This window comes from Amphibalanus amphitrite, unplaced genomic scaffold (assembly GCF_019059575.1).
Source record: "Amphibalanus amphitrite isolate SeventyFive unplaced genomic scaffold, NRLGWU_Aamphi_draft 001606F_arrow, whole genome shotgun sequence".
Classification (NCBI taxonomy): domain Eukaryota; kingdom Metazoa; phylum Arthropoda; class Thecostraca; order Balanomorpha; family Balanidae; genus Amphibalanus; species Amphibalanus amphitrite.
In genome coordinates, this window is record NW_024883099.1 from 14,555 (window position 1) to 40,967 (window position 26,413).

Sequence of the window (26,413 nt, forward strand, 5' to 3'; positions counted from 1 at the left end):
GTTCCGTTTCAAGCTTGCAGCCGAAGTGCTTTGCTGAAAGCTGTGCGTGATTTCTGTATATACAGCTCTTACATTTTAAGACGCAAATTTTTGAGCGGAGGAGCGATCTGCCGAAGAAACTCCGACTGCAAACTTGATATGAAACAGACTATAATGTTGAACATCGGTGGTTCATTGGAAAAACAGCCACTCTAAAAGTTTAGAGACGAAATAATATTTTTCATCTTCATTTCAAACATTAATGTAAAAAAAGGATTTTTTATTTGCTAACAATATTTCTTTTGAAATATTCAACATTTTACAATTTGTTCCATGCTAAATATCTACTTTTGTGGCACAAGAACTTGGTTTGTCTAGCACTGGCTTAGCATGACGTCATTTCCGCTACAATGCTAGGTTTTGACTGTTTTTCTCATAAATGGAAGGTATAAGATAAAAATGCTTATGGAACATCAAAAAATAAAATATTTCATAGTTCAAAATATGTTTAAAATAAAGCAAAATAATTGATTCATTAATGAGCAGCCCTAGTATCCTCATCGCGACATCCTAAAACAGCACCACCTACTTCCGTCCTCTTTCTAAGCCGGCTCGCTGTCAGGTAGGACGTGTGTTGTATGCTGTGAAATTCATTGGTAAATATCTGCGAAGTGGCTGTTGTTTGATCGTTCTTTTGTGAATAGATGCGAGGCCCCTTTTAAATCTGTCAATTCCTAGCTGCGAAAAGGTTGTTGTTCGTTACGATTATTGAGTTTTGTGACTAGTTTTGCTGGCTCGTCCGGAGGTGCGGTGCCGGCTCCGCAGGCTCTTTTAAGTGTTTCTGGCTTGTCTGGCCCTTAATAATCCTGGATATTGGAATGAATCGTAATTATGGATTATATTAAGCGATCTCTGTTTCAAGATTTCCCGTTTCTGGTCTAAATTTTTAACTGATTGGGCTTTGTGACGTATGTGGCGCCACATGGTGGCTGCCGGCCTGAGCATACTGCATGTGCGATCTATACATTAGAAAGTACTTCATACAGCAAATGCTAAGTGTACATTTCTTGTAAAGGATGTTTGGTGATGTGAATGTGGTGGCTCTGCTGTGGTCCCATTGGATGGTCAGCAGCCTGTGTAAATCTACTGCACAGAGGGCTGTTCGGCTACGCATTGAGAATCAAATATCTTGCAGCATGTATGCACTGAAGCTTTGCCTGTTAGTCCTGGCCACACTTTTGCATCATTTCATTGTGATGTCTTTTGCTGTTGTTTCAATATGAGGCTCTAAAATTGGTGCTGGAGGTGGCAGTGGTGCAAGTTAAATGTACTGTCCCTTATTTCCAATTTGATTATGATCGGTCGGGGAAACTATGGTAAAATCTGCTATTTTTAGCAGTCGGCTATTTTTAACAGAAATCTGCAAAAAATGGGTACGCGTGTGACGTCATCGTACCTAAATATAGCAGATTTGGGTACGGCCCCCTACAAATGCAGATCTGCACCCTAATTGAAGCAAATGCACATCATTATTTGAAAATAGTCTGATCTGAATGAAAATATCCGAGGACATTCTCAGCACTATTCTAGTCACGAATCTGCCAGGCATTTAATGCGCATTTGCTTCAATTAGGGTGCAGATCTGCTTTTGTATGGGTCCGTACCCAAATCTGCTATATTTGGGTACGATGACGTCACATATGTACCCATTTTTGGCAGATTTCCTGTTCAAATTAGCAGACTGCTAAAAAAAGCAGATTTTACCACAGTTTCCCCGACTGGGATGATTGTGTTTTTATGTTTGCGTTTACCTAGTCAGTGAATGCCATTAATCTCTTACAACTGCATTGAAACCATGTTTGAATGATAACCACCATTAGTAAATGCCATGGTCTTGTCGTGCATGAAATACGCTGCAACAGAGCCCGACCACCGTGCAGTGCCAGAGGAGTTGGCGGAGCCAAGCAGCTGAAGTTATGGTGCACGCAGCACAGATCTATTCTAAGCTTGCAATGAGCCATTTTTACCTCATTGCCAGGGTGTGATGCACACAGCACAATGCTGCTCAAACCTGAGCAGTCCTCTGGGTTCAAAATTGATAAGCTGCACCGCGTTGTCAACCTTAAACTGACTAAGAAAATTGTCCTCATGAATACTTGCTCCTTAGAATGATAGGTGCACTTAGGCATAAATATCAGGATGATAAAGCTCATGTAGTCATCAATAATCTTCAGGTGTTTTTTTTAGCTTAGCTGTGGTGTTTCATGGGTTATCTTTGGAAGTGGGGTCTGATGTGCTTGTGGTGGATGGATGTGTTGTGTCCAACATGTGTGTTGGTGTTCATTTGTGCAGCATTACTGTATCAGTGGAGAGCTGAATCTTAAACTGGAAAAAGTATTATGAAAACGGACCATTTATCTTGCTAAGTTAATGTGTCAGCTTAGTTGACGGTTGAAGTATAAAGTTTAACTATTATTCAGATGGGAGGTTTAAATTTTTAAAGCTGCAATGTTCTTAAAAAGGAGATTCAAATTTATCATTGCAAAATTGCTTGTAAGGTTGTCAATAAGTTGCTTACTTTCAGTGAATGATCTAGATATTATCTCTTCTGGATTATTGGATGAAAAATTTCAGTTGTGTGGTTACTATATTGTAGGGCAGCTGACTGATGCCTGCATATTACATATTACTGGCAAACAATGATCATCAATGTTGAATCATTTCTTGGCTTTATCTATTTGGCTATGATCTGTTGAATGTGGGATACATGCATTGAAACATGAAATGGAATGGGACTTATGTCTCCAGGAATCCTTACTTTTAACCTTATTTAGTAAATGGCTTCTGGAGCATGCAACTGATCGTGTAGGCTCAATGCTTCAGCAATGCTTCAGCTTTTGTTAGCAATGAGTAATAGCTGACTCAGGTTGTGACTACTGGTTACTGGTCTAGTAGTGCCAGTTGTCAATCCAGAGATCAGTTTTCATCCAAAATTTATACTTGCTTTTCTGAAGTGCAGTCATTTTGGAATTGGTTGCAGCTTGGTCCTTTTGTTTAGACAACAATCATCATTTTGGCTGTTCATAGCTCTTTACTACCTGAAACTCATTGCGAATGTCCTGTCATGTTACATAGTCCTGACATATCCTGTTTCTCAATTGCCATTGGAATTGAGATACTTGACATGCAAGCAAATGCTTAGGCATTACAATATATTTTTCCAGAACAAATGAAGGCAAACTCTGGATGATTGCTTTCTCAAAGTTGTTCACTTTTAATACTTTTCCCTTAGCATCCTGTCAGCCAGCCCTCCTGTTGTACCAACTCTGTTAACATTTTTCTTTCTTTGCAGTCTCTTGTGCTGGTAGCCTACACATTCCGCCACCATGGGAAAGGAGAAGACCCATATCAACATTGTGGTCATCGGCCACGTCGACTCCGGAAAGTCGACGACCACCGGTCACCTGATCTACAAGTGCGGTGGCATCGACAAGCGTACCATCGAGAAGTTCGAGGCTGAGGCCCAGCAGGTAATTGTCGAGCTTACGAGATGTGTTATTCAGATAGTGCTGGAGCTATGAAGCAACGTATTCAGACAAGTTATGTCGTCTTACAACAAAAATTCGGGAAATTAAAAAAGTATGCGGGCGGCTGTTTTGTTTTAAAACATTGTTCACTACTGTCCAGCAATGTATACACACGCTACTCCCATGCACATTGCCTTGAAGCCCCATCCCCATTCCCCGCGTGAGGATGTGGTAGTTAATATTCTGATGATACATTTTCTTCCTTTCAGATGGGCAAGGGCTCCTTCAAGTATGCCTGGGTGCTGGACAAGCTGAAGGCTGAGCGCGAGCGCGGTATCACCATCGACATCGCCCTGTGGAAGTTCGAGACGTCCAAGTACTACGTCACCATCATCGATGCTCCCGGCCACAGGGATTTCATCAAGAACATGATCACCGGTACGTCCCAGGCCGACTGCGCCGTGCTGATCGTCGCCTCTGGTGTGGGCGAGTTCGAGGCTGGTATCTCCAAGAACGGCCAGACCCGCGAGCACGCCCTCCTTGCCTACACCCTGGGTGTGAAGCAGATGATCATCGGTGTCAACAAGATGGACACCACCGAGCCGCCGTTTTCCGAGGCCCGCTTCAAGGAAATCGTCTCTGAGGTTTCCACCTACATCAAGAAGGTCGGCTACGACCCCAAGACCGTGGCCTTCGTGCCCATCTCTGGATGGCACGGCGACAACATGCTGGAGGCCAGTGACAAGATGCCGTGGTACAAGGGATGGGAGACCACCCGCAAGTCCGGCTCTGGCTCCGGCAAGACCCTGCTGGAGGCCCTCGACAACATCGAGCCGCCGACCCGCCCCAGCGACAAGCCGCTGCGTCTGCCCCTGCAGGACGTCTACAAGATCGGCGGTATCGGAACGGTGCCCGTGGGCCGTGTCGAGACCGGCACCATCAAGCCCGGCATGATCGTCTGCTTCGCCCCGTCCGGCCTGACCACTGAGGTGAAGTCCGTCGAGATGCACCACGAATCTCTGCCGGAGGCCTTCCCCGGCGACAACGTCGGCTTCAACGTGAAGAACGTCTCCGTCAAGGAGCTGCGTCGTGGCTACGTCGCCTCCGACTCGAAGAACAAGCCGGCGACCGGCTGCGAGGACTTCACCGCTCAGGTCATCATCCTGAACCACCCCGGTCAGGTGTCTGCCGGCTACACGCCCGTGCTGGACTGCCACACGGCCCACATCGCCTGCCGGTTCGCCGACCTGCAGCAGAAGGTGGACCGCCGTACCGGCAAGGTGACTGAGGAGGCCCCCAAGTCGCTGAAGTCCGGCGACGCCGCCATCATCAAGCTGATCCCCAGCAAGCCGATGGTGGTGGAGACCTTCACCGACTTCCCGCCGCTGGGTCGGTTCGCCGTGCGCGACATGCGGCAGACGGTGGCCGTCGGTGTCATCAAGGGAGTCACCCCCAAGGTGGTGTCCGGCAAGGTGACCAAGGCTGCCGAGAAGGCCGGCAAGAAATAGGTATTTGCCCCCCACATGGATGCCACTTGTGAGACCGCAGGTGTTTGCTCTCCGTACCGTAAGAAGGAAGGCATTTCGTTCTGTGTCACCGCCTGGCCATTTGGCGAGAAAAAGCTTAACTGTTCGTTTTCTCTGTCTCAGTGGCTTATGTCGCATTGTCACCGCAAGGAGTTCCGGAGGAAAAGAGTATGTGGAAACTAGCCCATCAGTTTTTTATCGACTGACCCATACTCTGCTATCCATGTGATTGTGTCACCTGGGCGTATAAATAAACCTATGGACAATACCGGGTACGTGGCCTTTCTTTTTTCCCGTCTGAAGGGTGAACGGGTCAGATAGTAATTGGACACTGAATCTATACCGGTGGGGGGATCGCAGTTGCAATTTGCGGAATGGAGATTCATAAATTAGGGTCACTGCCTTAAATGATCCTGTCTGTTGGATCAATCACCGTTCCGTAGCCGGCGGGCTGTGGGTAGTGGCGTCTGGGGGAAGCGTGGGGCGCGGCGATGACGTCACGGGCGGCGGCGTGGGCGACCCGACTGGCCGGCCGGCGTGGGTCCACGTGGCGGCCGGCTGGTATGCGTTGGCATGGGGCACCATACGGGGCTCGGGACACCGCACACTGCGGGGGAGGACGGGTGGCAGGAATCGCTCGTCTCACAGGTCATTATTAGTAATTGGAACTGAGTAGCACGGTGAATCAGATTCGCGTTGTTCGAGAAGCTCGCTGCACAACTGTTATGACTGCTGGCTCTGGGAACGGGGATGCTGATGCTTTTGAAGTTCTGATCATTGCCGGTCAAAGTATGCATATTATTTCCGAATGACTATTAGGATCATTCACTTTTGTCCGGCTCAACAATTCCTCCAAGGATCTGCAGATCCCTCGTATGAATCTTGAACCGAGTGATCCTGGTAGGCCGGTCCGGTGCCTGATGTGCTTGCAGTTGAAACCGGGGCCCGTTTAGGTAGCCGGGAGTGTGGGGAGTCGAGTCGGTCGGCACAGCTGGAACCGCATTATTGATCGGATGAGTCATGTTCCATGGCGCCTCGGGGTCACCGTGTCGACGGTTCGGTAAACTCGGACAAGTGCCTGCAGTCTTTATACTAAAAAGACTTCACACAGTCTGAAAATCGCACGCTAGCATATAGGTACAGCAAACGCTCGCATGGATGCGTTATGTAATTGAGAGCTAATCTGCAGCATCTGGGATTTGGGTAGTGGGTATAAGATCTAGCATGCGCTTTCGACTGACTGCCGAAGGAGCCTGTCTTAGCTTTGACGAGCACCAAGATGTGGACGGAGAGACCAATGCAGTGCTTACTGCTCGCCATCTAATCCTCGTCTCCGGCATTTCGCTGGTCATGAGCTGAGAATTTCCCTCTGCCGTGCTCGTCTGGCGGAAAACCGGCAGCTCTGGCTCTCCTCCAGTCTCCACGGCCAAGGTCATAGGAGCATTGATCGGGCGGACCTGGCGGCCGGCCAAGTCTGCCGCGGTTTTTGGGTGGGCTATCGGTTCGGCCCGTGGTAACTGGGAGCGAACAGCTGAAAATCTCTCCAGTCTGGGGAGGCGTCTGGCGGTGCGCCGGCGCCTGCTGGCTGCTGCCCCCGGTCGAGAGGGTCGGCGGCCGTGACGTGGCCGCCGGCCGGGCGTGGTTCGTGGTTCCGGTACAGATGGCGCTGCCGGCGCGCCCCCAGCTGATCGCCACCGCCGCCGCTGACTGGTTTCGCGGAGGCCACGTCTGCCATCCGCAGCCATATGGCGGCGCGCCGCCAGCGCCTGTCCGGGGCGGCGGAACCTCTGCCTCAACAGCCCATCCCTCCCCGGCAGAGTCTCAACGGTTCACGAAATCGGCTGTGGCGAAACGTTGTGCAACAACACTCGCATCGGCTACCAACAGTGGCGCGGGAACTTCTTCCAGACTGGGGGGGCTGAACCATCATAGAGATCAACCTAGGGTACCCCCAAATCTAGTTTTCTCATCGGTTTTAGGCCACTTATTTTTCAGACCTTGGCCTTTTCAACGAAAAAAAAAGAAGAAAATATTTGCAAAAAAAGTGAGGCATTCCGTCTCAGCTGAGTGAAGAAACTACCGTTTTGGCAACCTGGAATAAAGGTTTTAAGCTGCCAAATGAGTTGCCGAGTCAGTAAAATAGGTAGATTTTTCACTCACATGCTTTCTTCCTTTGTGACTCACAACCCCTAATTTGGGGAGGACAAGCTGCCCCAACGGTTCCTGGCCTCATGAAAAGTTGTGAGGCACCGCCCCCACGGCCCCAGAGTTGTGAGGGCAAGCTTCCCCCACTGCCCTCTCCCACGGTTCCCGCGCCTATGTATGAATCTATGAAATCGTGTTGGTAGATTTCCGATTTCGATTCCTCCAGCTGGGGGGGGGGGGGGGGGCTCAAATACATTACGAGCCCCCCCAGCCGAAAAGTTGGAGGGGCTCAGCCCCCCCTAGCCCCCCCGGTTCCCGCGCCACTGGCTACCAACATACCAAACATTTATACAGCACCTATCTTGAAGCATAATTTTCGTCAATACTGTCTATTTCACGGCATCTTTGGCCGTTTTTTAGGCAATGCCGTCCTTTCATTCAATAGACGTCCTGGTTCTTTCCGCGTGGAAGACCCGGGTCCGGTTCATTGCAGCGACACGAATGGCTGAACATGATTCACAGGCCACGGCATGCAGGCTACTGCCGCGTGGCAGCGGGCGACCGCCGCAGCCGCCACCGGCCGGCGCGGCGCTCGGACGGGAACAGCTGGTGAAAAACCCAGCCCGCGCTGCCCGGCACTTTTTGCGAGCTAACGGCCGGACTGGTGCCACATCGACAGACTTCAGAACTGATCGGGTCGATAATAACCAGTCAATATTTGTGGTTCAGCTGGCTGTCATACATTGCTCTCACTTCTTGCATCTCACTACACGTGCACCTCGAAATGTAAAAGATTTTGCACCATTCCCCACTTTTTTAAACTAAGCAGCCGGCGCGGACAAAATCATCCACTTTCCTACTGAAGCGAAACCAAACACGCTGATAGGACTTCGGCCCTAATAAGAAACACGATTTCGTGAGCCGATTTGTCGCAAGTTTGTGCAACGCAGGTTCGCAGAGCTTTGTTCACCAAACATCATTGTTTTTCCGGTGTAAAACATTAGAGCCATAATCACTTTGACAAAACTATATTGATCTTCGACGAACATAATAACCGTAAAAAAACGAAATCAGTTCATACTTGTTTTACAAGGTGCACATTCTTGTAAATTGTAGGAAATATCTAGCACCGACTCGTGACGTCAGAGAACGTTCCCGAGCCGCTCTCCACGTTTCTCGACGTTATCGATCGACAAACAGTCATCTCAGGGACCGCAGTGTCGGGAGGGGGCCCGGGGGGGGGGCTGCAGGACACCGCTCGCCGGGGGCAGATCGATGTGTCCCCTCCTCCCCTCCCACCAGCCCGGCTGACCGAGAGGGCAGCCCAGACATCGGACTGCAGCACCCGTCCATTGGACCGCACCGCTGCGGTATCCGCGTCACCTCAACGGCGACCTCTATACGACCGTTGTACGACACTGGGTGACCGCAGCAAACTCAACAAGACCGTCATAGGGGCACTGGGGGATCACAGCGGCATCAGTACACCAACAGGCTGGAAACCTCTCATGTCTCCATCATATAAACCTCAGTGGCGAGCGCGTCTGCATACGATAGCAACCTAATCCGACAGGTCCGAATCATCGACTCCGAACAGACCGAACCCGGTGGCGGCCTTCGGTTCCGTCTGCGGCTGTGGCTCACCGCCGACCTGCGGCTCCGGCTCCTCTGGCTCCGGCTCCGGCTCCGGTGGGGCGGGCGGCGGAGCAGGCGGCGGGGCGGCCGCCACACAGACCCCGTCCAGTCGAGGCCGCGGCACTTTGCGCGCCGGCTCGTCGGGCGCTGCTGCGTCGGCGTCGGCGGGTCCCCGGCGCCGCTGGGCCCGTCGCGCGCGACGCTGGGCCTCCTCCTCGCGCTTACACAGCGAGAAGAAGGACGCTGCCGGCGACACATAACGTTCTCAGATCAAGGTGGGGAAATCAACAAACAAACAGCTATCCATGGTGAGGTTAATTCGAATATATCGAAGCACAACGGAAAAATTAGTCAGGACAAGCTTAAAGTGTTTCAGTACTGAAGTCATCAGGTTAAAGACTGTTCAACTGCTTCAGTTCAACTGCAGCTCAACCCCCCCCCCCCCACGGGCGCAAATGACCTCGCAGTCGGCGCGCCCGTAACCCCAAACAAACAACAACAACCCCCCCAAGGCCCAAATAAAACGAAAACTAGCATCCAACTGCATCCGAACACTCTTCCCATTGAAATTAGGCACGGGCACATTTTTTCCGATGATGTAACTAACCCGCACTACAAACTAAGCGAAATGTCACTGGTTTGTACAAAGACCCAGAACAAAGTGGTGCGTTTGTATTCAAACGGTGTTTCTTTGGAGTGTGAACTGGCCCACATTGACCAGCCCGTGGTTGGTGAGCTGTGTGTATGGGGGGACTGGGGTTGGGGGTATGGTGATCTGCCCTGAGGGTCGGCCGCGTACCCTCTATACGGTCGGTGCGGTACTGTTCGGCGTGCTCCTCTGTGGTAACCACCAGCACGGGGAACTCGATCACCAGCTGCTGCCTCAGACACTCGGCCAGCGGCCGGCTCAGCGGCAGCTCCAGGTACCTGCGCGCAGAGAAACGGGTGCATGGGTCAGGTACACACACTACAGTACTGGGTACACGGATCAGAGACACACAGCATACGAGACTGGGTAGACACTGCACAGGTCAGGCACACACGTCATGTGCTGGGAGCATACATACAGGGCACACAGAGTAACACACATACACCGGATATCATTGATATACAGAAGCGTGGATTTGAGCAGGATGTGACTATTGACTAGAGCTGCTGGTGGAATACGAAATCCCCTCTCTGCAGCTTCCCTCCCGCCCTTCCGGTCACCGCAGATCATCCCTCCTGTTACCTGTCGCCCTGCTGCACCCGCTCCAGGCGAAGGAACACCCGCACAGAGCCCGTCTCGAAGGCAGCGCGGTAGAACTGCAGCGGATCATCCTTCAAAGCGTTAGTTGCCGGCCCAACCGACAGATGTCGCCCCAGCGCCTCCGACAGCTTCGTGGTCTCCGGCACTCTGCGAGCGGAGAGGAGAGAGCGCTAATAAATCACAAACTGCTGCTGAGCTAGGACCACTCTACTCAAAACTGCTGCTTCATTATGTGGCGCCATTGGATGCTGTCAAACCAATAGAAAACATTATTGTACCATGCAAATGCCGATGCCTTGAAAGCATGGAGACGAGTAACATAACTCATACATTCAAATGGTTCCCAAAAACTTGATAACTCCTCCAACCTCCACCTGAGACTCCATCACACTCCCTACCACACCACAGCCCCCCGCACCCGCTCCACTAACTCCCTCTAACATTTCCTCCCTCTCCCCGGTCACCCACTTGTCGTCGGTGACGACGGCATCGGCCAGCGGCAGGCGCCACTCGACCCTCCAGAGCAGCCGCTGCTGGCCGCCCGGATCCACCTCGGTGGTGTTCTGTCGCCGGCGCTCGAAGCTCTCCGGCAGAAAGTCGAGGCGCACGCCGCGCTTTTTGGCCAGCCTGCGCAGCCGGTGGAGGGCGGGCCGGAGCGGCGGCGGCGCGCCGTGGCGGCCGCAGCGCGGCGCCGTGCGGCCGGCCACCTCCACCTGGCGGCCGATCTCCTCCAGCAGTCGGTAGTCTGACCGAGGGGGGCGGGCAGCGGTCAGCGGAGGGGCGCGGGTGACTGCGAGTGAGGGGCGCCGGCCTCTAACAGACGGTAGTCTGACCGAGGGGGGGGGGGGGTGACAGAGGGTCAGAGGAGGAGAGAGGGAGCAGGACAAGTGGTGGGACTGGGAGAGTGGAGCGTATTGCTCATAGGTTTGAGTCTAAAGCAGCATGGTGTGCAATTGTTATTACGTCTCCAAGGTAGTCATAAGAACAGTTATACCAATTAACAGTTCCACCAGCCCTCACTCAAGATGGAAAGATCTGTCTTTATTCATCTAATCATAAAAGGTAGCTCCAGTTTGCATGCTGGAGCTGACTTCAAGTTCAAATCACTAATGGTGTCCTCACCATTGAGGATGTCCAGATCCCCCAGCTGAGACATGGGCTTGTATTTGACTTTGTCCCGCAGTCCTGTGCACTGTGTCTCTTCCTTGTGGCGCTTGATGCATTTCACACTGCAGGTTCTCCACAGGCAGCCTGGACATGTGTATTTGGCAGGCTCGGAACACTGCTGGCAGACAGGCGACCTGAAACAAATCAATCAGGCTCCAGTTGGTTTTCATGTAAACATGAGCACCAAAAATGACTAATCAGCCTGTATCACACACCTTCACTTACCTATTTCATCAGGAACCCCACAAAGTCTTTTCTCACATAACAAACCATGGAAAAAGGAATCAGAATCCCACTCATTTTTTTTTTTGGAAAACCAATGCATTCGACATCGCATGATCATTAATTTTCATATCAAATAATTATATGTACCACAGATTCTGCCCTGAATAAGTAGGTAGGTGCCTACCTAGCTACCCATATTGCATAAAAGCTTCAGGAATAAGAGATTAGGTGTAGGTACCAATAAACCAATAGTGTAGGTACCTATCTTTATTTTTTAATCATAAACATGTGAGCTGGAATACAAGTCAGTCGGTGACACACCAGGGAAATAAGCTAAAATTAGAGCACTCTATTTATTGCTCCCGCTACTTCACCGTCTCCCATAGGGTCCTGTGTTGAGCTGGTGTCGAGGCTCTAAAAATGACGCCGATTTTTGCACCCTTCTCACGAAAACCGCTCGGACCGCCTGGAAACCAATTGTTCCGCTCTAAAAATTTCATGATCGGCGGGAAAATGAATGAGGAAAAGATTGGTCCTGAAATAATTCTGAACTCCCTGTAGAACATATCGAAATATGGCTGCAAACTAGGAGCATGTCAAAATCGACAAAACAATACAAATAAACTTACCGGGATTTTTTTATTTTCCATGCATCTGTGTATGAAATCAGTCGGTTTTTCGGAAAGATCATCTTCTGTTTAATAAATAATTCCACAATTGCAATCGAGAAAAAAAAACATTTCCGCTGTGACAACAGTTTTGGCATTGTGCCAGTAGTGTGGCGTGCGCGGTGCTGCGTGGTCGTCGGGACGGAGTTGTGAGTATTTTCGGTGTTTTAAATGGTTGATGGCCATTTGAACCAGCTTCATATTATTTCCTACAAATTTTTGCATCAAATTATTGCTTTGAAAGACCATTGAAACCCCTTATCTCTTCATGGAACACGATCATATTCATCGTCGACGAAAATGGCCCGGGACTCCATGTGCATTCCGATCGAAATAAATCGTAAATTAAATAATATTCGATGATAAGTATCATATTCTAGTGACACATTTTCATAAAATAAGGCATAAACTTTGCAAGGAAGTCAACATTGGATAATTGGATTCTTATTTTGCTCACATATGCTTGTAGTAGTCAAATGGCTCAATTGTTAGATAGATGTAAGCATATGTTTTGGCTTGATGTTTGCTGTGAAACCACCCAGCCACTTGCTGGTTGAGTGGTTTTCTGATAATTACCTGATAATCATTTCTCCTTTTCCTTAAAAGAAACTAAAATTCCTTTCAAAGTAATCCATTTTAAGGAAAGGCGGCTTGCTCATTGGCATTTCATGTTCTTGTTTTGTTATTGCTGGCAGTATTTTGATACAATAATGCAATATGAATTTTTTGCAATAATAAAACCTAAGACAAACTTAGTTAATGCGTCAATCAAACACCCAACAGAAAGATTGTGAGTCCTTGTGACGTGAAGTAGAATATTCTATGAATGTGTTATATAGAATATGCCAAATATTAAATTAATTATTATTTGATACTGATAGCTGAGCAGGTGAATTATGCCACAATATAATTTCATTTTCTGGTTTTGAAATAGCCGGCAGTATTTTACTTCAACAAATGTAATATACATAGAATACAAGTTGTTATGTTACCTATGTTAAAAGTTTAATAACAGCCAACAGAAGGAGCTGTTTCAGCAGATAATGTTTGTACCTTATGCATTACCTTTCTTTTCTGCAGGACCATGCTTCCGCTGGGTGGTCGACATTTGCCTCCTGAAGAAGTTGAGCAACATGAAGACCACCAGATGAGGTGTCTGCAGTTCATGTGGAACTCTGCAGACTACAAGTGTTATGTCAACCACAGCCAAAGTGCTGTGATCATGGAGGCATGAACCTCATGACAACACTTCAGATTTGCAGTTGAACCAAAGTGTGATTCAAACCACCTGTGGCATCTCACTCAATGTGTGAACACTGTGATTATTGTGCAGTGTTCAGCTGCAACTAAGACATTTGTTAGTGACTTGTTTTGCAATTAGCCACCAAAAGCATTGTTTGGGCTGGCTGCTGTAATTTGGTTGTGCACTGCGCAATAGTGGTAGTGTTTTGTCACTTGTCAAGTTGTCAGTTGTGCATGTTGCATGTCTCTCTTCCCTCGGCCCTCATTATCAGTTAAGTGGTGAATTGGCATCACTCAGTCTCCCCAGATCTCCATTGACTGTCTGTCAACCACCTTACTTGAGATGGTATTTGCTAATAGTGTCAGTAAAGAAGTGATTGTAGACATTTTTAGGAATATGAGCTCCGTTTCATGCGTGTTCCAGTGGTCATTTTGTCACATGTCCCATAGTGTAATAAATGGAAACTGTTGTTCCCTTTTGAAGGTACTCGCGGATGCAGAAAGCGTTGGGCCTAATTATTAAACGCACCCTCCTATCAGCGACGCACGAAATCGACAAATATCATCCTTTTTAGAACAGGAGGAAAGGAAAACTTGTGAGCATAGCTGTACCTACAACAGTGCATAAGGAATTGAAATTCTGGGAGTTTTTGAAATTCGGAGAAACTCAAGTTGTCGACAGGTATGCCCCCCTTGCACGTCAAAGACCGCCTAAAAAACAAACGTCTACAAATGAAGGCAGTATTCGTATGTTCGTTGTAATTGCAGCAGCCTAGCAACATGTATTGCGGTCCGATGGCGAATTGCACTCGTGCTCAAAAACTATGCCGGTAACTGCCAATGCACTTAGGTCATAGGTGAGGAGAGGAAGGGTTATGTCATATGTCAACATCATAGAAATGGCTTCATCTGAGCTGTGCCTATTGTACATAATTCAACCAATCTATGCATTTCGTTTCTTGCAATCTACTCATGCTTTCACTCCAGCTTCAGAGTAATCATCCCATATTGTACGTCTTAAGATATTGATTTCTATGGCGGTTTGCAATTACTAGCCACGTCTCACCTCAGTTTGGTGGCCCCGCATCGGCCCACTCGGCCGCTCTAAAATTGACTTACGGAGGAGGATGGTGGCTTTTATTTTAGCTTCTCCGCCGACTGCGGGGAGCGCCGTCGCCGAGGTAGGAGCAATAATTAGCTTATGTTTGGGACTAATTTCCATGCTTAATTAACATTTTAATGTTATTTTAATTAATTCATGTTAATCCTTGACGCATTCTCTTTCTATCGATACCATCCACCGGTCTGAGAATTACTGCCTTGCTGCGTAAGGGCCGATAAAAGATCACGCTTTTAGGGGTATCTCTTCAACATGGGGCAGGAGCAATAAATAGAGTGCTCTAATTTTAGCTTATTTCCCTGGTATGTCACCAACTGAAGTTTTTTGCCTCGGTATGTTTAACCACGAAGTGTTGATTTAAGGTAAAATACATGATGAAGTGTCAAAAGTCCGACTAATTTGATTTAAATTCAAACTTCAACTTACTTCAATGACTTGCTCGTCTCCATGTTGATGTCTCTTATCCTTTCTGAATCCTTGATGACTTTGTCTTCCTGAACATCTCGCTCATGCCCATTTTCAGACATTTATTTTGAAAAATTTTAACTAAAGTTCGCAATGTAATCAATCAAAATCAGTCAAATCTCCAATTCCACCAATTCCACTACCGTCCAACAGGTCCAAAACACGTGCGTGCCCATTCCGCGTGGATTTGCTTTTGGGCACGGTCATTGAATACGGCTCTCTCTATCGTCTGGAGGTTTCGAAAGATGCTCTCCAGAGATGGCGCTAGTAAATTTGGCTGACATGACGTCATGCTAAAAAGTGATGGGTTTTGTGAGAGCAAATGTAATAATAGTTGAAAATTTTGTACTTTTGCTTAATTAAGAAAAAATAAATATACAATTGTTCAAAACAGCGTTTTCCTCATTCATCCTTCATTGTTTTGAGAGGAATATAGACAGTTAAAATATTTTTTCTTGACCGCAATTCGCACACGCACTAAATTAAAAGCTGGAGTTTTGTGCGTTCGTAAATCGTGATTTGAGAAAATAAGTTGACAATAATCTTTTGCACTTTTGCTTTACAATCATTTTTCAATGCAGATAAATGCATAAATTATTCGAAAATAGGCATATCTTTGAAATATTATGATTTTCCACAAGCAAATTTTCCCAAAAACTTGAACTACTTACAACTGACGAACGCATCCAATAATCTGGATGTCTTAGGATGAGTTCGTCATTTTTTTCCAAGGAAATACGATACAGTTCAAGCTACTTTACCGATTTATTAGGGTACTTTTGCCAATGAATTAATAAATAAATGACAACAATTAATCTCATTATCAACCATACTCGGAAGAATTTTCTTCGCATAAGCGCGAACACATCCGCGCTTTCATGAAAAGTCACGCCTGTAGATGTCAGGACGGCTGCTTTATGTTTCGCAAGGTGGCGCAGCGCGCAGGGTACCGACTACCGAGGCTGAGGTCTCCAGACTCTCCACCACGATTTAACTTGGAAATGGCCGATGGGGAAGGTCTCACCCAAAAACGGACGCCCTTTTACACAACTGCATAAAGAGAATGAATTATTGGCATAGCTGACCACACGTCCCCTCCCCCTCTCCGCCCCAGCTCAATAGGAGATATCGCCTATTTTCCTTAGTCAGTTATATTCTGACTAATTTCTCACTCTTCCCAGTAAACCTTAACATGCATGATGCAGATGTCCACTGCGTAAGTCGTGTGCTTCCGTAAGTGTGCCAACTATATAGTGTTGCCTACAAGTACACTCTACAATGCCTACTGCTTCCCCATTGTCGTTATAATTGGTGATTCTCAGGTCAAAAGTTACACAGTGGTCTCAGAGAACAATCGTTTCAACAAATTAACGATTCAAACCGTTGCATTCTACTGATATTCCGGTCAGTTCTGCTACTAAACGATTCCGGCAAAACACTCTTTAGGTTATGTATTAGCGAACCACCACACAAAATTCGCCCAATCAATGGTCAGTTATTACTGCTGGGCTGAACCGTCATACGCTATATAGCCTATTGCAGTCAATATTTTCAGAACGATACCGACTGACGAAACACAACGTATTCGCGGATTCGCACATACGTTGGCACTCAGGTGGCCTGTCAGCAGCCGCACAAATCCGCACAGCGCAGCCGGGATTTGACATTGAGATGGTACACCGTAAAGCATGCCTTTCCACACAGGCACAAGCACAGGGACACAAATTCTCAAAATCCAAACTTATTCCAATACTGGTCAATTACGAATAGGCATAAAGTTTTGAGGTTTTTCATGTTCATTCTTCTTTCAACACACGCGGCAGACTGCAGCAGCTGCAGAACATCTCACAGAGCTGCGCTGGATGCAGTCATGAGCTGGGACACGGTTTGTGACCAATGACCGATCGGGGGTGCCAGCCTCCTCCCGGCACGCGATGCACTGGCCGCCGCGCAGTCGATGTCGGGGCACCGCCGGCATTCGCCGACAGGGTTCCATCCGATTCGGTGTATTGGTGGCAGCCCGAACAGTGACCCACGCGAAGCTGGCGGACGTCGATGGCCGATGAGCGATGCCCTTCCGCGACCGGCGGTGGCAGTCGGTCCCACATCAAGAACAGATACCAGTCATGCGGTCAGTCGGCGACGGCGCTGTCGCGAGCCGATCTGATGGTCGCGCGGTGGGCGTTGCCGACGTCCACCGGGACCGTCGACTGGGGGAGCGCGGCCGCCTCTTGGCCGCCGCCTCTGGTCGGCGAGCTCGTTGCGCTGTGGGACGGCATCCACTGCAAGTCGTTCACTGTGAAGCGGTCGTTTGACCGGACCTGGCAGGCGGGGAAAGGGGGCCTCAGATGAAGTAAAACCATCCCTCAGGCCAGCTTGAACTGGCTCTCCACCTCACCATGTTAGATAAGCGGACACCCTCGTGATCATCGCAGCGATGATTGCCAATTGGTGTGTCATTATGGGAGAGGATGCCAGCCTCCTTTGCAAGATAGTCTGCCTTTAATATAGTGCAGCCCGACCCATTGCCTGTGGCGCAGACTGGGCTTGATAATGCAGTGCAGGACACACCAAACGTAAGCGGCCATCGTACCCCCTGTGCAGTAGGGCTGACTTAAGAGCCCAGAGTTGCCCTCCCCCCACCATTCTGTGCACGTGATAACTGGATGGGACATGCCATGGTCAGCATCTGTTCAAAAGCTGCCCTAAGCATGTAAAGCTCCACTGGCATGCTCAAGCATGGTCACAGTCAGTTCTCACTTCTCAGTTGAACCTCCAATGGAAACCCATCACAAAGTAGAGATCAGGGCACCTCTCACACTGCAGCACACTCAACGACTGAGGCACCATCTCATCACTTGCAGGTGGTTCTTGCCAGGAGCAATGCCAGCCACGCACATCAGGTTTTAACAGCAGTGTACAACTGCAATCTACAAGCATCCATGTTCTTTCTGGTTTTCTCCTGTTCAGATCCACTGCCATGCATGAACTTGATGGGCTTTTGTTGCGCTCCTCCCATGTGCAGACAGGTTTCTGCTGAAACAAAGCAAAGCAAATGTGATTAATAATGGCCCTGTTTCACCATCCAGACACTGTGTGCACTGGTAGCTACGGCATACCATAGCATCACTCAAATGACGTTGCATGTGATCTCTTAGTTTATGATCAATCGCGTTTGGAACAGAGTGAGAGGTTCTGAAAAACCGTACTAAGAACAGAGGTTTGAGTTCAAATGCTGCTAGCATGCTGCTGGTGCTGGTACCGCAGCGTGCAGCGTTCTGGGATGCTGTCACAGCTTGGCGTCACAGTGAAGTTTGTTGACACTGCCATGGAAACCCAATGCTCTGACACACGCAGCGCTCAGCACTGCAGCGCACTGCAGTGCGCTGCAGTGCGCACTGCAGTGCTGAGCACCAGTGCGCACTGCAGTGCTGAGCACCAGTGCGCACTGCAGTGCTGAGCACCAGTGCGCACTGCAGTGCTGAGCACTGCAGTGCGTGCTCTGCCGTGAAACACCACCCATGAATGTTGGTTGCATGACCAGGATGAAGCAGTGTGGCAGACAGTGATTTTAATTTTAATTGCACTTCCTAGAGATTAAAATGTTGTTGGTGAAATTGCTATTCATTATTCCTATTACCATTGTCTAAATTTCACATTTCAATACAGCATCAGCATTGACATGTTATATAAAATAAGGTTTAGACTTCAGGTGGTCCCGGGTCCCGGGTTCAAAACAAGGGCAAAAAATTGTCAAAATTTAAAAAAAAAATACCTGCCTTCATCAACACCTCATCTAATCTAACCTCATCCTCATCGAACAAGGCCCTAAAAGCAAAAACCGTTTGAATAACAATGTAATATTTTGCAACCGCTGCACCATTACTGTCACGTACGCTATCCCTAGATTGGTTGCTGGTAAGTAGTGGTTGTCGTCATCAACTCGTCATGCAGCAGCTGATTGGGATGGGCGGGGCCTATTTTTATCCAGGCGATAGAGAGAGCCTTGAATACTACTTTTGGGGAGCGTCGAGAACGTCGCTCCTGCGGCGCAGCTGTCTCATTTCAATATCGGTTATTTTGCAGACGTTTTTCCAAATGAACGAAATGACGGAATCCTGGACGGAATGTTAGCAAAAATCAAATAGGTATCCGTAAGAAGCTTGGTAAATGCATGGAAAAACAGAAACTTTGCAACTTGCATGCTTTTATTGAATTATCAATTAAAAGTATTCAAACTTGGTCTGCATAGATACCTACCCGTGTTTTATGCCAACGCTTAGCGTGATTTCAGATTTTAGTGCCTTTTTCTGACGCGCCCTGCGGCCTGCGGGCTGCGAACACCGTCGTTATTGTTGCTAATTGGCCATTTCACGGTAATTTGATTATAAAGCCAGCCGCCCGAGCCAACCAATGGGCCAGTCATACGTTTTTGGCGTCCATTCGGACAAAAGATAACCTTAGTATTGTACAGCACCTCTATTACGTGTTTTCGGCCCCAGACTCCAGTCCAGCCAGGGGTGGATTTTTATATTAAGTTGGGGTTGCACGTGCAACCCCAACTTTGAATTGTGCAACCCCAACAACGGTTTGTGCAACCCCAACTTTACAACTGAAATGAATCGGCGGGCGACTCGAATGGTGCCGCTCCCATAACCCTGAGCCATCCCAAAACTCTATGCCACCCGTTGACTTGGCACCATCTTTCAAAAGAGCTCTACCCATCATGTAGGCAATAGTCACCCCTCAACTATCTAGTGTAGTTGCCGCCTCCTCAGACCTCCAATATAGGTGCCGCTCCCTCCAATGTAGGTGCCGCCCCCTCGAATATAAGTGCCGCCCCTCGAATGTAGGTGCCGCCCCTTCGAATGCAGGTGCCGCCCCTCAAATGTAAGTGCCGCCCCCTCGAATGTAGGTGCCGCCCCCTCGAATGTAGGCACCGCCCATTAAATGTAGGCGCCATCCCCTCGAATGTAGGCGCCACCCCCTCGAATGTTGGTGCCGCCCCTCAAATGTACCTAAATGCCGCCCCTCGAATGTAGGTGCCGCCCCCTCGAATGTAAGTGCCGCCCCCTCGAATGTAGATGCCGGCCCTCCTCGAATGTAGGTGCCGCCCCCTCAAATGTTAGTGCCGCCCCCTCGAATGTAGGTGTCGGCCCTCCTCGAATGCAGGTGCTCAAATGTTAGTGCCGCCCCCTCGAATGTAGATGCCGGCCCTCCTCGAATGTTGGTGCCGCCATAGAGATCTTATATACATAGAGATGACACGCCTATGTTAAAGCACTGGATTTCGTGGCGATTCAGTGGGTCTTTTTAAGCAAGGTTTTCTGGGGTGCCATGGCCCGTGACTTGTATTTTGTAAGGATTCGGTCAAGGAGATTGTGTTCACACCCGCTTATTTTTAAGTGCAGCTTTTCTTTTTTGTCTAGCTGTGACGCTTTCGAGCGTTATTATTGAAATAAAATTAGGCATGTTTTAACCTTATGCTCGTATCAGGTACTACATGTATCATTAACCCTCGCCGGCCGACGGGGGGGCGGGTGCCGCCCCCCCCCCCATAGGGGTTTTCACGATAGCTCCGAACACGCCGGCGATAGAGAGCTGAAACTTAGCATACCTGACCTCTAATCCAAGCCGCATCTTCTGACACCAACCGCATTTTCAGGTCAGGTCAGGTCACTGATCTGTGACGTCATAAGTGAACCTCTGCACAGTCCTCAGATGGCGCAACTTCGCAACGCCGTCAGTGCCAGAGGAACTTTCACAGGGAGATGAAACTTACAGGATGTAGTATCCTTCAGAGGTCTCACAACTTGTATATCTCGGATTTTCCCTAAAAATCACATGAGGTCAGATCGGCCATGTGACCTCACCATTAGGTATAAGTCAATGGGGAAAAATGAAAACTGCTATTTTAGCGCCGAGAACTATCTCAAACTGTCTCAAGCACATGGAATCGTGATTTCTTGCACGCCTTGCAAGAAATCACTTTGCAAGTTTGCTTCACTTTTGCATTGTTGACATGTGTTGACATGTGTGACGTCATTTATGGTCACTTGGGTCATTAGAGTTTTTTATCAATAACTCCCCATCCAATTGAGTTAGCGAGTCGGGAAAGCCACCAATAAACTCAGAAAGACCTGCCGATTCGAGTAATATGTAACATGACCTCTTTTAACCAGCTTCGTGATCTGGGGGCGCTGACCTGCCCTTGACCCGAGGTCAACACCTCAAGTTGACCTCACCCGAACAAAAAGTATACCATTCGACGCGCCTGAGCGAGGCGAACACGATGATGCCAAAATCGCGGCTCTCTGACCGTGTTTTGCGAAGTTATGAAAACTGAACCCTTGCTCTTGGTCACTTGCCCTGACCTCAGAAGGCATCGGTTGACCTGAAACCTTAAAATCGGATACCAGTCGCTGCGTCTCGTAACGGCGCACACGCTTGCTTTTTCCGCGACGCTCTAGCTTCATCAGGGGCGAAACGGCGAGGGAAATCGTACCAACCCCCCCCCCCCCTCGGCCGGCGCGTACGTAGAAAACCAATAGGTCCGGCGAGGGTTAATGTATCATTGAATGGGCACATGCAACATATGTATATTTGAGCTTGCACCGTGCTCAGAAAGGTTCAGAACAGCTGTTTTCACAAAGGTTGACCGAAAGCGCCAAACTTGACCAAATCTCAAGAAACCTACCCTGAAAATTCCATGAACCTCGCCCAAATGACATTAGACCTGTGACCTTTTTTGGGGGGACCATGTCAGGGGGCCATAAAACATACATCGCAGAACCCTAGTAAAGTTGGTTCATGTGCTGACCCTTGGTGACCTGACCTGTGACCTGACATGGATCAGTGACCTCTAATAGCAACATATATACTAGGCAACGTAAGCCCTATTGCTGATTTTCGACAAAATGCGTTTTACTCTTTGTTATAGCGCATTCCCTAGAAGACCTGTGAACGGCGAAACATTTTATCTTTGACCTGACCTGTGACGTCATCGGTGACCCCGAGGTCAATGAAATTGGAGTTCCGTCGATGAATTTGACAGGGCTATCGAACATCGTTTGAATGTTACAGATCCGTCCAGTAGTTTCGGAGATACGGGAGGGGGCAAAAAATGCCCCCCCCCCCCCCCACCGCGCGGAAGGTGGCCGGGAGGTCCACCGCCTGCCGGGTTGATGAGAGCCTGAATGAGAGAGAATGTTTTTAGGCGAGCTTTTAAGGAATTCAATAAAAACACAAAATGAAATCATGCTACAAATTTCATTGCTTACCTCAGGAATGAAATCAGCCAGGAAAGAACAGCAATATTTTTAACCATTAAAACGCCTTTTGGGGCGACCAACGGAGCGAGCGAGAGGGTGGGCCCTGGACAAGCGAAATTGCAAGGGACACCTCCAACTAACTTGTGCACTGCACCCTACTAACCGGTCCCTAGCGATGTGCCAAATTTGAGCGCAATCGGCCCAGCCGTTCTCGAGATCTGGAAGCGGCACCCTGCGCGTGCGCACGTGCAAAATGGGTCCCAACTGACTTTTGCACGGCACCCTACTAACTGGTCCCTAACCATGTACCAAATTTCAGCACAATCGGTTCAGCCGTTCTCGAGATCTGGAATCGACCCCTGCACGTGCGCACGTGCAGCAGCACCCCAACTGTGGCACATGGATATGCATTGCCTAGTGGGTGCCTACCTACATACCAAGTTTCAGCGCAATCGGCCAAGTAGTTACCAAGATATTGCAACAATTACAAAACTGACACCTCTTCGTTTTGCACGTGGCACGTGCATAAGCGGTCACCCACATGCATCGAGAATGATCCAATACTTGGTAGAAGGAATGAAGCTACCCTACAAAAATTATCGCATGTAAATCGGTCAAGTGGTTGTTGAGATATAAGCCTCGCAAAAGCGTAACCACGGCCGGCCGGCCGCTTATACTCAGACATTTCCGTTAATCTACGAAAGACTACGCTCGCTTCGCTCGCTCCGTAATGATTTCTTCAGACTAACAATGCCTCAGCCATATTGGCACGCTACTGGCTGAAAATAAGTTGCTTAAAAAGACCCACTGAATCGCCACGATTTTAAGAGCATGTCATCTCTATGTATATAAGATCTCTATGGGTGCCGCCCCCCCCCAAATGTACCTAAATGCCGCCCCTCGAATGTTGGTGCCGCCCCCTCAAATGTTAGTGCCGCCCCCTCGAATGTAGATGCCGGCCCTCCTCGAATGTAGGTGCCGCCCCCTCAAATGTTAGTGCCGCCCCTCGAATGTAGGTGCCGGCCCTCCTCGAATGCAGGTGCCGCCCCCTCAAATGTTAGTGCCGCCCCCTCGAATGTAGGTGCCGGCCCTCCTCGAATGCAGGTGCCGCCCCCTCGAATGAAGGTGCCGCGCCGCCCCCTCAAATGTTGGCCCCGGCCACTTATGCATAGGTGTCATCAGTCATCCCATAAAATGTAGGTGCCGTCCCTTCGAATGTAGATGGCACCCCCTAGGGTGTAGTTGCCGCCCGCTAAGGCCTAGTTGTAGTGCAGCCCCCTCAAATGTAGGTGCTACACCCAGACCCCTAAATGTAGGTGCCACCCCTTGAAATGAAGGTGCCTTTCCCTCACATGTAGATAGATGCCGCCCCCCATGCGTGGGTGCCGCCCCTCAAGTTAGGGTGCTGCCCATAAAATGTAGGTGCCGTCCCCTCTAAGCGTAGCGCTGCCGCCTCAAGAGCGAATGCCATCGCCGCCCCCTCTAATATAGGTACTACCCTCCTCTCAAGAGCTTGAGCTGTCACAAGGCCGTATAGAGCTGTCGGACATGCAAAATGACCAGTTAAAAAAATCGTGGATTTCGATTCCTGGTGCGCCGCTCACCGCTCAGTGGGGGGTGGGGGTGGTGCCCAGTGGAGGTCGCAGGGGGGGGGGGCATCAGGGCCATGGCCCCCCAAAGACAAATCAGGGGCCATCATATAATTTGCCCCCTTAAACAACCGATGGGCCCCGATGGGCGTAGGGGCCCTGACTCTTACCCGATTGTCACGAGGCTCAAGAAACCAACGCCAGTATTATGTAACAGCCCCCATACCGGTCTTTGAGTATCCTAACTTCTGAGGGCGCTTCAGTGGCCTTCAAGGGCCCACCTTGACCGATGAGGGCCCACATCGACCGATGAGGGCCCACATCGACCTCTCAGGGCCCACATCGACCGATGAGGGCCCACATCGACCTCTCAGGGCCCTCCACTGGCCCTTGAGGGCCCTAAAGCGGCATCAGGAGTCCCCCAACCGGCCTTTGAGGGCCCCACACTGATCTCTTGATGGCCTCATTTGTCTCTGGGGTTCAGGACTGACCTTTGGGTGCCGGTCACTTAGAGCCCGCATCGACCTCTGAGGGCCTCAAACTGGCCTTTGAGGGCCCTGTACTGGTCTCGAGGGCTCTCAAACTGGTCTCTGGGAGTCCACGCCTCTAATGGTCTCATTTCTTTTTCTGGGGGCCCAAGACTGGCCTTTGGGTGTCCCCGAGGGCCCGTACTGACTTCTGAAGGCCCGATGCCGGTCTCTAAGGGTCCACATCGGCCTCTGAGGGCCCTATGCTGACCTCTGGGGTCCAACACCGACCCATGCTGGTCTTTTAGGGCCCCACACTGACCTCTGAGGGCTCCACGCTGGCCTGTAAGATACCACACCGGCATGTGAGGGCCCACGTCGGCCTCTGATGGTTCCAAACTGCCCTTTGAAGGCTCTGTACTGGTCTCTGAGGGCCTCACACTGCCGGTACGGACCCACGCTGGTCTTTTGAGGGTCCAAACTGGTCTCTGACGGCCCAAACTGGCCTCCTAGGGCCCAACACCGTGGCTTCGGATGGCCTAATTTCTGTCTCTGGCGGACAAAGACTAACCCTTGGGCACTTCTGAGGGCCCGTACTGGCTTCTGAAGGCCCGATGCCGGTCTCTTAGGACCAACATTGGCCTCTGAGGGCCCATCCTGGCTTTTGAGGACGCTCTGTTCGGTCTTTTAGGGCCCCATACTGACCTCTGAGGGCTCCACGTTGGCCTGTAGAAATCACACTGGCCTCCACTGGCCTCTGAGGACCCACGTCGGCCTCTGATGATTCCAAACTGACCTTTGAAGGCCCTGTACTGGTCTCAGAGCCCAGAGGGCCCTAAACTGGCTTCTAAGGGTCCCAAACTGGCCTCTGAGGGCCCCAAACCGGCCTCCAAATGTCTCACACCGGCTGCTGATAACCCCATTTCTGTCACTGACACCCAAGGCTGGCCCTTGTCCCTTGGGTGCCTCTGAGGGCCCTATGCCGGCCTCTGAGGACCCATGACGGTCTTTAGGGGCCCTGTGGTAGTGTGCTCCTCGATTGTCTCCCTGGAGCCGCCTCTGCGATGACTTGCCCGCCGGCGCATGGACCGACGGCTGGGGTCAGCAGGCGCGGTTGGAATGTGGACCAGTCTTGTTCGAGACACAATGCAAGCGGGAGCCCTACTGTCGCTTATAACAGGCCCCACACTGGACTCTGAGGGCCCCAGTCGGTCTATGGGGTCTCTACACCGCCACTGATGGCCCTATTATGGTCTCTGGGGTGCCAGGTTAGTCTGGTCCCTGAGGGCCCACGTCGGGCCTGGGGGCCCCATACAGGCCTTTGAGGGCCAATATTGGCCTTTGAGGGCCCTACACCGACCTCTGAGGGCCCCGAATCGGGCTCCTCTGAGGGACCACACTAGCATCTGATGAACCCACTCCGGTCGCTGGGGCTCAAGATTGAACTTTGGGTGCCTCGCATTGGGCTCTGAGGGCTTACATTGACCTCCGAGAGCTCCACACTGGCCTGTAAGGGATCATATTGGGCTTGCCTCTGATGACCAACTGGTTTTGGAGGGCCAGTACTGGCCAGTGGCCACTCAGAGTCCCAAATCGGCTTTTGAGGGCCATAACCGGCATCTGATGGACCGAACCGGACCCTAGTGGCCCAAAACAGGCCTCAGAGGGCCCCGCACCAGACTCTGAGAGTCCCATCTTTAGTCTCTGGGGTCCAAGGAAGAACTTTTGGCGTTTCATACCGTCCTCCAATGTTCCCTGTCAGTCTCTGGTTGGTCCCCATGTCGGAATTTCGGAATTTGAGGGCCGTAATCTCGTCGCAGCGGGACGGCATTAAGGTCTATTACCATATCGGGGTCACATCGGTTTCTGAGGGCCCATGTCTGCTGCTAAGGGTCCCTGGTCTCTGATAGTTCCATTTAGGTCTTTGAGAGGCCAGGCCTGCCCATCATAGGCGCCTCATGCTATCTTCTTATTCTCTGCCGATCTCGGAGGGCCCCTGTCGATCTGTTTGGCCCGTGCAGGTTTTTAAGGGTCGCTGCTAGTCTCTGAGAGCCCCATGTCGTTAGTTGTGTCTATTTTGGGTCGCATTGGCACCACACATGTCTCTTAGGGCCCATACCAGTCAAGGGGTCCCACAT

General features: G+C 49.9%; 2 protein-coding genes across 8 annotated transcripts; one reads left to right on the forward strand and one right to left on the reverse strand.

Annotated features, from left to right (window-relative positions):
* The first annotated feature begins 374 nt into the window (after positions 1 to 374).
* On the forward strand, positions 375 to 5,305 carry LOC122374107 (elongation factor 1-alpha). 7 transcript variants are annotated; one of them, XM_043352660.1, is made up of 3 exons: positions 375 to 601; positions 3,332 to 3,509; positions 3,776 to 5,305. In XM_043352660.1, the coding sequence occupies exons 2-3, from the start codon at positions 3,366 to 3,368 to the stop codon at positions 5,012 to 5,014; spliced, it is 1,383 nt and encodes a 460-aa protein (XP_043208595.1). In that variant the 5' UTR covers positions 375 to 601; positions 3,332 to 3,365; the 3' UTR covers positions 5,015 to 5,305. The 7 variants fall into 7 exon arrangements, with proteins under 7 accessions (XP_043208595.1, XP_043208596.1, XP_043208597.1 ...); XM_043352661.1 differs by having other exon boundaries at positions 576 to 635; XM_043352662.1 differs by lacking the exon at positions 375 to 601 and adding an exon at positions 628 to 727.
* Positions 5,306 to 8,189: 2,884 nt separating this feature from the next.
* LOC122374110 (box C/D snoRNA protein 1-like) lies at positions 8,190 to 15,162 on the reverse strand. The gene is made up of 6 exons (XM_043352669.1): positions 14,910 to 15,162; positions 11,184 to 11,362; positions 10,530 to 10,806; positions 10,044 to 10,208; positions 9,612 to 9,739; positions 8,190 to 9,055 (listed from the first exon to the last, which is right to left on the reverse strand). Exons 1-6 carry the CDS (start codon positions 15,008 to 15,010, stop codon positions 8,739 to 8,741), a joined length of 1,167 nt encoding a protein of 388 aa, XP_043208604.1. The 5' UTR covers positions 15,011 to 15,162; the 3' UTR covers positions 8,190 to 8,738.
* Positions 15,163 to 26,413: the final 11,251 nt, after the last annotated feature.

Coding starts and splice junctions, on each gene's coding strand:
- LOC122374107 (XM_043352660.1), top strand. CDS start 3,366: ATGGGAAAGGAGAAGACCCATATCAACATTGTGGTCATCGGCCACGTC. Junction 3,510..3,775: donor TCGAGGCTGAGGCCCAGCAG/GTAATTGTCGAG, acceptor TCTTCCTTTCAG/ATGGGCAAGGGCTCCTTCAA.
- LOC122374110 (XM_043352669.1), bottom strand. CDS start 15,010: ATGTCTGAAAATGGGCATGAGCGAGATGTTCAGGAAGACAAAGTCATC. Junction 10,209..10,529: donor GCCGTCGTCACCGACGACAA/GTGGGTGACCGG, acceptor CTCCGCTCGCAG/AGTGCCGGAGACCACGAAGC. Junction 9,056..9,611: donor CCGCACCGACCGTATAGAGG/GTACGCGGCCGA, acceptor TGTCGCCGGCAG/CGTCCTTCTTCTCGCTGTGT.